Here is a 10,922-nt window from a genome sequence, read left to right on the forward strand (position 1 = left end):
GTGTCCAACTTTAAGTAGCAACACTCTTAGTTGTGTATAAGGGATAATGTGAATGTGCTTTCTTGTACACACTGAAGGAGGACATAATGAAGGACGACAGTCAAATACCTCTGGGCAGCAGGAGAGGAAGGGCTTAATGTAGATGTTAGAGTCGTGCACTTTGAGATTGTGATCCCCGAGACCTCTTGTGACCCCGATGGTCGCCAACACACGAGCCTGCAAAAGACAAGGAAGCATGTTCAGTGCAAACTCTGTTAGAGTCAAACATAGCAACAACCAGCTCTTTAGGGATTTTTGGAGTTCATCAGAACTCATGTCTCATTTCTTCATCGGTTATGATAACATTGTACTTGCCAAAGTGAATTCTGAGATGTTGGGACATTGTCCTTATCACTGAAATAACTATGGACGGGGCAAGGGATGTTTAGATAAACCAACAGTTTCAGGCAAACCCCTTTATCTGGAGGGGACCCTGTGAGTGAGCGCGGCCGAAATGGACAGTAAACCGTGTGTAGAGTCTTCTTGTGTGACTGCTTGTGTTTCCTGCCCTCAGTCTGGCTCCTTAGTGATGTCACTGCACTGCTATGTCTAAGCAAGTAACTTGGTGAGTGTAATTGTATTAATTACCTGTAGGAATGATGGCCATCACTACAGTACCAAGACCCACATTTTAATAAACTGGAATGATCTGTTAAGTCTATTAGAAGTAGAGTTGTAAAAACCTGTCTATGTCCAGTAGGGCGTTTTAGGTAGTTGGACAACATTTTGACTGCTGTTTGACGTGTTCCTGAGCACATCATATTACCCCAAACTGCTCTAATGAACTGCTAATGTTTCTATCAGGCAGGTTTCTGAGTAACTGTGAAGCAAGATTGTTTTGACCAAGATCATATACAGTATACATATATACAACCTCTCGATAAAGTTAAGACTTAGTTGATTAAAATACTATGTGGTTTCTGTGAACCATCTCTTAGTCTATTGCATTCCTCCCTCCTCATAATTGTAAAGAATAACCTGTGTGACACATCCCTTGTGACGTTTCACCGACAGATACAGGCTACTCCAACTGGGAATCTTTATCTGGATGGATGAGCAGCATTTAGGCAAATAAACACAAGCTCGTCGTCAGCATCTTCCAGTTTTGTGATTGCTTAATGATCATTCCCCGGGCCCCAGACACCACCAAACTCATTTGTAAGCTGTGCAAAACTCCTTTTGATGATTCCTCCTGTCTGCACTGGTCGCCACTGCCGCCTCTAAAAAAGGCTGCTGGCACAAGACTGGGGAACTGGGCTAATTGAATCTACTTTACAGCTTATGAGACAGGGCGGCACATGAGGCCGGGGGAGAGGAGTACGAGGGCAACTGAGGCCTGTTAGGAATGGACGTGGATCAGTATGCAGCACAAAGAGGGCGAGAGAAGGAGACAGAGAGGTGGAGAGAAGGGAGAGCGTTTCAAAGTGGCAGCAAAGCTCCTCCGGCGGATAAGGGGAAACATCCTGGGATTAATTGTTGAGCGTTGGGGCCCAGCAGGCTGCGCGCCGGGCTTTGAAGTGCTCTGGCGTTTCTCTCCCTCGCACAAAGCCCCCTCACTCTATCTAGCCATTCATCTCCACGCCTCAGTTCAAAGGGAGAGGACGCGACGTGGGCACGGCCAACTGTGCAGGGGTTAACCTGAATGTGGTTGCAGGCAGAGATCCTTGTGGGGTGACATCAGCCCTACTCATCAGTCAAACATAAATCTACTCTCCGTCTGTATTAAATAGAAGACTGGAGAACGCCACAGTGAGAACACATTCAGATCCATCATGTTTCCTCTCTGACCTTATCAATTCAACAAGGACTAAATGCTTCACACCACCACATGTACAGCACCACTCAGGGAAATGTGTGTGTGTGTGCTAAGCTTGACCTTTTCTTTTGTTTTACGTGTCAAAACACTAAAATAATTCTTCTGCAAGTCACTCTCTTAGCGGCTTTACAATCCAATTAACATATGTCCGTTTTGGACACTTTTCATCTTTCTTTTATCACAACTGGTGGCTCCTAGCTGTCTTAGTGCTTCGTTTTACCTGCTTGGGGACATAAAGGCACAAATTCCATTGGAGCAGAGATATTTTCTTTGCCATAGGTTGGTGCAGGATGTGTATCGTGGAAAAAGAGGCCAGGAATGCCTTCCACTCTGACTCCTCCACACAGTGACAGGGGGGAGTGGGGGGGACTGACTAATGGTGCCCTGGTGAGCTTTGATTACAGGCGAGGCGCAAAAGGCTGTGGGAGTATTTCTGTCAGCAAGCTGCAGCCAAGCACTTCTTACCTTCTTCCCTTCGCCGTAGATCAGGGGAAACTTTAGGTCATCGTCTTCAATGGTTTTATATGCCCTGCACAGAGTAGAGAGGACACTTTAATGGGTTTTTGGTTTATGGCAGGCAGCATACACGTGCCCTAAAGATACATGGCCCCCGTGCCCCGGCGGGCCCTGCTGCTGAGCCGACTGGCACAAAGAGAAAAAGTATGCTAGGAGGGAAAATTGAGAAAGCGAGGAAAAGAAATCCACCCAGACATCACACAGAGACCGACACAGAGTCTTAGCATACTTCTTTCCTTTTTTCTCTCTCTACTGATCTTGTAAAAGTCTCCCTAGCGACAAAGAGAGAGACATCTATGGATGTATAAGACACTCTTGGTTTGCTGTTGGTTTTTTCTGCAGCAGTTTGCAGTGTATGTGTGTGTGTGTGTATATGTGTGTGTGTGTGTGTGTGTGTGACTGGACGTAGAGCAGCTGAATGATGCAAGAGTATCCACGTTTACATTCCCCCTTTCTCAGAGCGGTGCTAAAACCTTCCCAAATAATGAATAATATACCTCTTCAGACTGGGACCAGACAGCGCTGCAGTACAAGGTAAAAGGACTCTGTAATACTGAATGTATTCATGCCAGGTCTTAAGATATATACATTTCATCTCTATACTGTAACTCAGAAACTAGCAGTGAAGGAACCCTGCACTCTTGCTCATAGCTAGTAAACAGTTTAATTTCAGAGGAACAGCTGTTTCACTATACCGTACCAGAAACATTACAGATTTAAGCCAATTTCCATTCAAAACCCACACCAGGTGCTCGAAAAGTAAAATCTGGCATCCTTACCTGGATCAAATACCAATTAGAAATACAGGTTATTCTTTATTTTAGCTTTTAGACTGGAGGTAAGGAAGAAAGAAATGGTCATAAAAATAGTTTTAAAAATGACAGCTTTTTAGAAAAGCTGCTTAAAACAAACGTAACAAAAGTGTGGATTTGCAAATATGACACGACCCGGGCCTGCCCCACACACGTTATCCAATGTATTTCAGCTGCTGCGAAGCAGATTAGGAGGGACCAGGCTGGCTTTTACATTACTGCTGGTTCCACTCAGAAAGACCATATGTTTCCACCTTAGGCAAGCGCTATACTGCCGCACTCAGCACTTTTTTAACAGTGTGCAGAGCGAGGACTATCAGAGCGAACGCAGCCCACAAACACAGAAATACAGTTTGCAGCCTGAAAGTCTTTTGGAGCAGTGAGCTGTAACGCCTTTAGAAGAGTTTCCTCACTAATGTTTGCAATATTCATAGTGTGGAAAAACCTCTAAAACAGCAGTTTGATGATGTAAAACCTAAACTGAGCATTAAAAGAGGTACTAATTAAACCAAGAAAGGTCTCTCTTACTCTATTTTTTAAAGGGAAACACCATTTCTGCTGCCAAGTCACTTTAAACTTCTTTCATTTGAGTATTTCACATTCAAGTGTTAGTTTCCTTAAAGATACTAGTACATTGGGACATACTCTTTATGCCATTATTTCAAAGATGTCTTGGATGAAATCCTCAGTGCCTGCTGTCTGGGACAGTCTTCCTCTGGAGACTTGTGTTTATAGTGAATCCATTCTGTCAGACTTGAGATAACGAGAGTGTGACAGAAAGAGAGACATACACATTAATCCTGTTATGATACCTGCTTCCCGCTCTGGGACATAGAGTCCAAAAACAGCAAAGAGAGTTGCTCAAGGGCTGTACTGTTTGACCACAACACTGAGTGCTTTCACATTCAAGGCCTGTTTGGCCGCCTGATCCGCTGCGGAGTGTGACCGACAGAGACAGAGAGCGTGAGTGGGGGAGGGGAGAGGAAGAGAGGGATGCAGGGAAGGAGGGGGGTTGTATCATCCTATCTGCAGGTGAGAGGAGACGGACAGGAGAGGAGTGATGTCATCTCCGCTTGGTGCAAAGAGGGGTGACGGAGAAACATTAGACGTGTTTGCCGAGCATCCTTATCTGCACACTTTTATATATGCTATTTACAGACATTTCTACGCATACACACATGTGCGGGCACAAGCAGACAGACAAGCAGTCAACAGACTTTAAGGTGACATTGTGCCAAGCCTGTTTCAGTACCGGCTGAGTCACACAAGTTGGTGAAATTGACAATTGGGTTCAAATAAGATTTTTGGCCAAGCTTGATGGGCTTTACCGTGGATTCAATGATGCTTTCAGGAGCAAAGCAAGGCCAGAGTTAATGGCAGTGGCCCAACTACGCTCCAAATGTAATCCATAGGAATCAGTCATTTCGGTACAAAGGCATGGTGCAACAAGAAGGGAAGAAGAGAGAAAGGAGCAGGAGTAGGAGTAAAAATGTATGACAGTGATGAAGGTGTGTGTTAGTCTCTCTCCTCTCACATACATTGTCTGTAGGATCAGGGGGAGAGCAGACACCCTGGTGGGCGTGGGCATTTAAGGGAGACAGCTTGAGCGCCGTTCATTGTCATTTATCATTGCCCTCCTATGTGGCCTACAAACCATCTTTTTTCATTTTTTTTTTTTACATCTTTAAATTTTACCAACTCTTTTATCTCCATTTCTATCTTTGCAGCGAACATTTCTCTCTGTCTTTTAAGCCATTTCTTTCTCATTTTTTCTCCCCCCCCCACCTTCTTCCCCACTGTCCCTCCGCCTGACTGTCTGTGTTTTTCCTTGGTGTTTGGATCACGTCGGACAACGCTGACCGCTCAACATTCATCACTCTGGGACGTCTCACAAACAAAACCGCCCGCCATCCTGGACAACGGCCACCATTACAGTTTGCAACGCCAAAGCATCCAACTGGCCGACGGAGGGGGAGGTTCAGAAAGTGAGGGAGGAAGACAGAGAGAGGTGGGCTGCAGGCCTGTATGCCTTCATTAGAGCGTGGCCTTGATCATGGATGCCTTTGAGTGAACAGGATGCCAGTGTACACCCACACAGGCGCAGCATGTAGGCACTCTGGCTACACACACTGACAGGAGAGTGTACATGTACAGACAGAATGCTGCAGAGACAGAAAAAAATCCTCTGTTCCTATAGTGTCTGAACTGCTCCTGTACAAGATGACACTGTTCAGTCACGCACAAGCACATAATAGCAATCAGCCATGCCGGCTGACAGGGTCCTAATTTAAGACCCAGACTTAGTCTGGATGAAGCAAGCAGAGCTCGTTTATGGGTAGAACCTGATTAAAAATACATCACAGGCCGTCTGCGCTTCTAAGACAGTAAGCAGGCAGACGACAGGCGGAGAGTTCTGGGCCTAAAAAGAAACACAGAGGTTGACTGACCTACATTTGCTGAACCGAGCGGCGCCACAAAACACAACTGCACGGAAGAAACACAATCTCTCCTCATCACCTGCACCTACTCATATATGCATGACAACACATGTTCTACGGGGGTAGACATAATTAAAACACATCAAGAACAAAGAACAAATCAATTAATAACAAGAGCAAAAACCAGTGGTAGTATGTACGTAAGTGCAGGTTCTCAAGTATTGTGTTTAAGTACAATTCTGAAGTACTTGAAGTATTACCCTTCAATGCTTTTACCTACTGGCAAAAGCTGCTAAACAGGAGTTAAGTGTGCTTTGCTTACGTGTCCTTATTATGAAACACTCTTGTCTTTGACACACTTTGACACAGTTCACATAGAATCTGTCAATTGCCATTTGACTTTTTTTTTATCTCTCTCGCCACAGTAAGATGTCCTTGCTTTGCCCACGTGTTCCTTCTTACTTTGCTCTCACACGCACAGAAACAGAAATACCAAGGCCACCTTCTGGCTCTTTTCTGACAGGGAAGGTTTGAATGACTTTTGTACAATACTGCACACTGAATAGGATGGAGATTGCGGTTTTTCTTTATAAGGGGTAGTACATCATGGGAAGTCACTCAAACGTAGATAATGTCTCAAAGCAATTGTTTCGTCAAGGCATAATTATACGAGGCAAGGAAGCAGAAATTACTTTGACGTAAAATTGTCTCAGAGGGCTCATGAATGGATCCAACCAGATGCACAGTGTAAGGATGTAAAAAATTGAACAGTTATTCAACAAATCTGTTAAATAAATTATCAGCAATGCAGAGGAGAAACTTACTGACACACAATTTGAATCAGCAAAATGGGGGAAAAAAACTGTGGTATCCTCACAGTTTGCATGATGTGTAACATGCACTGACATTAAAAGATAAAATCAGTCAAAAATCAATAAATTAGTTAACCCACCATCCCGACATGGTGAAGTCACGGTACAGCATCCTCTTCCCCACTTCCTTTCTCTGGACTCTCCTCGGGAATTCCAGATGTGTGAACTCGTTTCCTAATAAGTGGGGCTGCATGTAGGCCTTTGATATGAAAAGAGAAAGAAAAAAAACATAAAAAAGAAGAAGATTGACACACCCAGGGGATAGGAAAAACAATTCCATAGTCTATTAAGCTGGCAAAGAAAGCAGGCAGTGTAAGAGAGACAGAGCTAAGCATAGCCGGTGTCTCTACGGGAGGGGAGGTCAGCTCTGCTCATTTCTGACAGCTGTGCTTGCTAGAAAGGAGCCCAGAAAGGTTCTTGCTTACCAGGAACTGCAGTCGCTGTCTCTCTGACTCGGGTGTGAACTCTGCTGACATGGGGACAACTTCCCCTGCCCGGATAATGATAGCCCTGACGGAGCAGACAAAACAAAACTGTGTTGATGTAAGCTGGAACACTGTTGCTCCTGCTGGCTGCGGGACACGTGAAGGTCATTGCAAAGGTACATTTTTTGTGCATTGGAGTAAGGATTTGAAAGAAAGTGATAGGCTAATCGTGATTAAAGGTGTTAAAGGTCCCATGGCATGAACATTTCACTTTCTGAGGTTTTTTTAATATCAGTATGCATTCCCCCAGCCTGCCTATGGTCCCCCAGTGGCTAAAAATGGCTACAGGTGTAAACCAAGCCCTGGTCATCCTGCTTTGCCTTTAAGAAAATAAAAGCTCAGATAAGCCAATCTGGAATCTTGCCCCTTATGAGGTCATAGGGAGCAAGGTTACCTCCGCTTTCTCTGCTTTACCCACCCAGAGAATTTGGCCCACCTATGAGAGAAATGTCCTATTTTTCATGGATATTTATGGAATTACAAATACAATCACAATATCTGAAAGGAACATCGCAATTCGATTTTTCACCAAATCATTCAACCCTACATAGAAGTTTTGTATGTGTATCTCACCTGCTGTCCCCGGCGTTCCCAATGTAGAGCTTCCCAAGCAAATAGACAACCACCAGAGCAGTGCAGCCACCTGAGATGTTGTAGACTGCCTTCTCCTTCTCTATCTGCACATCCTAAATAGAAACACACGCACAAATGAATTCTCTGATGAGAGCACATAATTCAAACCCATCCGCTGCACATAATCGTGTTTCTAATCATCACAGCCTTCAAAAATGTTTTCCTATCATGCTGCGGCACAAAGCATTTAAGCAAAAACCTGATACTATGTAAAATACTTCCCCGGTACTTAGAACCCACCATGATGCTATTATTAATTATAGCACCATAATTAATTAATTCATCAACAGGGCCATAAGTCAAGGTGCAATAAAACGGAATGGAAACCGAAAGGATAGGAGAGAAAGTTTGGAGGGACGGCTGGTTATTACACCAGTTAATTAGCCCAGATTAATTTGCTGCTAATTAAACCAAAAAAAAAGTTATTTGAAAAAAACCAATGCTATCAGTTCAATAATTAGAGGAATAATTAACCTGTCAGCGAATTAATCAAAATGCTAACATAAATTTGAACCAAGCTGCTCACACTTGGTTTAACCCTTTTGTGCTCTCCGTTGCTACTGTTCGCCTGCTGATAACTGACTCTTAGGGGCATTCAGTGGCAAAACAGAAGCAGGAAGTTATCCCGGGAAAATGGATGACCCCTAAGGCGCCTTCATTGCACCCCTCCGTCACTATCAACAGATTGAGTTGGATGAAAAATGTTGGCGAACACATTTGCAGCGAGGCTATCCCTAACACGTTCTCCCGTGAGGAATGTAACCCCAACTAAAGCTCATCGCCTTCTGCTCCGCTTCTGACTACCTCCATCTGATTACAAATTGTGTGAATGTGTGTGTTTGTGTACAGTGTCTATGTTTGTAGTGTACTGTACGTATGCATAAATATGCGTGTGTTTGTGTCTGGCAGAAAAGACAGATGTGTGTTTGAGAATCAGAGTGCAAATGTGTTGAGAGTTCTGCATGTGGGTGTGCATAAAAAGCTTTTGTAACTGGATGTGTGTGTACAGTCACCTTCATTACGTCCGTGTGATTGTGTGTGCATTTCTGTGCAGGTCGTTCTGTGTAAGACAGAATTATCGTGTTTCTGAACACATGCACTCCTCAGTTACAACACACACACGCACACACACACACACACACAGTTGCTGCTGTACACATTTCTCAAGAGTGAGAGGGCATGAAGGAGAATGGAGGATATATACGTGTGTGTGTGTGTGTGTGTGTGTGTGTGTGTGTGTGTGTTGGGGATGGTAAACAATGTGCCCTTCACCATGAATGAATTATGAATCCGTAGCAAGCCATACATATTTATCCTCGCTGTATTCAATGGCTCTTGCTCCAGGCAGTCTTTAATAATGAAAATTTCCGCATAAACATCTACACCTTTCTTCTCTCTACTTTCGCCAGGAAGAATCTAACAACTGAGCCAAATAACCAGCAGAGAGGTTTCTGCACTTCTTTGTATTCCTGTAAACTCTTTATTGTTTCCTTGACATTGTCTTCTTAATGCCACGAGACAGGACTGTCAAATCCAGAATTACCAGATTTCATATCACATCATTTGACCACATCAGCAATTTAACAAAATGAATTGTCAGTAAATAGTGTAATCACCCAGTAAGTAAGAAAAAAATAAAGTGAATCAACCATTCTAGTGACACATCTCACACCAGCAAACTGCATCAACTGCAATTTTAATTAAACAAAACCTCAAGGAAACCAGACTCAAAACATCTCTCAACACCTCCCATCCACACTTTAATATCTTTATACAGCAGATTTTAACCTTTTAGATACTCCCAAAAGACCATAAAGTGATGGGAATGACCAATTAAAGAATATATATTTCTACAAAATGGACATAATAAGGTACGCTCACAGGATTTGCAAGTACATGTTTCATAGGTTGAGAATGAGCCTTTTGGAGCCAATACTGTCATAAGGGCCACAATCTTCTTAGCAATCTTCAGCTTACTCGCCAAAAAAGAAGACAAGGTTTGACTTAACTGGAAAAAGCTGCTGTTGAGTTACTGTACACACTATAAGCTACAGGTCGGACCAAAAACTCCTTTCTCCGTGCTGTTTGCAGTGTTAACTGGCAGTGCATTTGCAGATTAATTGGAGTCTAAAGTTAGTTGGCTTTGAAACAGGAAAAGAGAACAGAGAACAGAGAGCAGTGATGGCAGAAAGAAATTATCGGGAAAAAAGGAAAACTCTGATGATGAACAGTGAGACAGGTTATTAACTAAATAAATCCTTTTAGCTGATTTGCCTTTAATAGAGCATTAATAAAATTCATGCATTACATAATTTTTTTAAACTATACTACTGCCCTTGAAATAGACCACTTCTCACAGAATAAGAGCTGGAATAGAGAATATGAATAAATATAGAAATTGGATGGATAATGAAACTACTCATCACAATTCATAAAACACACACACACACACGCACACACGCACACACACACACACACACACACACACACACACACACACACACACACACACACACACACACACACACACACACACACACACACACACACACACACACACACACTTTAGTATGAATTGAAAACATTACAATTGTTTACTTAAATTTCCTAAAGGCTAATGTTTAACCACAACACACCTCATGTTAACAATAACAGTAACTTAAAAGGAATAGAACATTCTGGGAATTATGCTTATTTGCTTTCTGTTTGAGTGAGAGAAGATCGATTCCACTCTCGTGTCTGTCACAGCTGAAGTTAGGAGGCATTTAACATAGCTTAGCATAACTGGAAGTAAGAGGAAACTGCTAGGGGGGACTGACTATTTCATGGCCAGGAGCAGTAACTTGCCTGATTTTCTTCCAATAAGCCAATTTCCTAAAATACGTGATGGGTCACTTGATGGTAAAACCTCAAGTATAGTTCAATCTGACACATGCAGTACCAGGTGCATGTGTGTTTTATACTAAAGAGGATCATACGAGGCCGGTGACATCATCTTCTCTCTTTCTGTAATGGCCCCAAAAAGGTTAAGCTCATGAGCCTTGTCTCACATGGTTTTTGATGTTTACACATCCCTGAGTGTTTATTGGTCTTCAGCAACAACTCCATACACACTGGCCACTTCCACAGGAATGCAGTGAGTCGTGTCTGAGGAGAACTAAAGGCGGATCCCGCTGATAAGATACAGAGAATCTAAACTCTGAGACAAAGATTTAGAGTTATACCAAACATTCCCAAGACTTTCTAACACCTCCCATTTTCTTAAAGAATGAACTTAATTAAAAAAAATATATAAAAAGGGGGAAGGGGGG

The 10,922-nt window shown here is 43.0% G+C and overlaps 1 protein-coding gene across 2 annotated transcripts in view; it reads right to left on the bottom strand.

Annotated features, from left to right (window-relative positions):
* ppm1h (protein phosphatase, Mg2+/Mn2+ dependent, 1H) overlaps positions 1-10,922 on the bottom strand; it is a 36,955-nt gene that overhangs the window by 3,730 nt on the left and 22,303 nt on the right. For both annotated transcript variants that reach the window (XM_034879989.1, XM_034879990.1), the window contains 5 exons: positions 7,552-7,664; positions 6,919-7,003; positions 6,574-6,692; positions 2,321-2,384; positions 109-216 (listed from right to left, as the gene is read on the bottom strand). In XM_034879989.1, coding sequence (XP_034735880.1) covers positions 109-216; positions 2,321-2,384; positions 6,574-6,692; positions 6,919-7,003; positions 7,552-7,664 — 489 coding nt within the window. The remainder of the gene's footprint in view (positions 1-108; positions 217-2,320; positions 2,385-6,573; positions 6,693-6,918; positions 7,004-7,551; positions 7,665-10,922) is intronic.

The sequence above is a fragment of the Etheostoma cragini genome, chromosome 8, assembly GCF_013103735.1.
Source record: "Etheostoma cragini isolate CJK2018 chromosome 8, CSU_Ecrag_1.0, whole genome shotgun sequence".
Taxonomy (NCBI): domain Eukaryota; kingdom Metazoa; phylum Chordata; class Actinopteri; order Perciformes; family Percidae; genus Etheostoma; species Etheostoma cragini.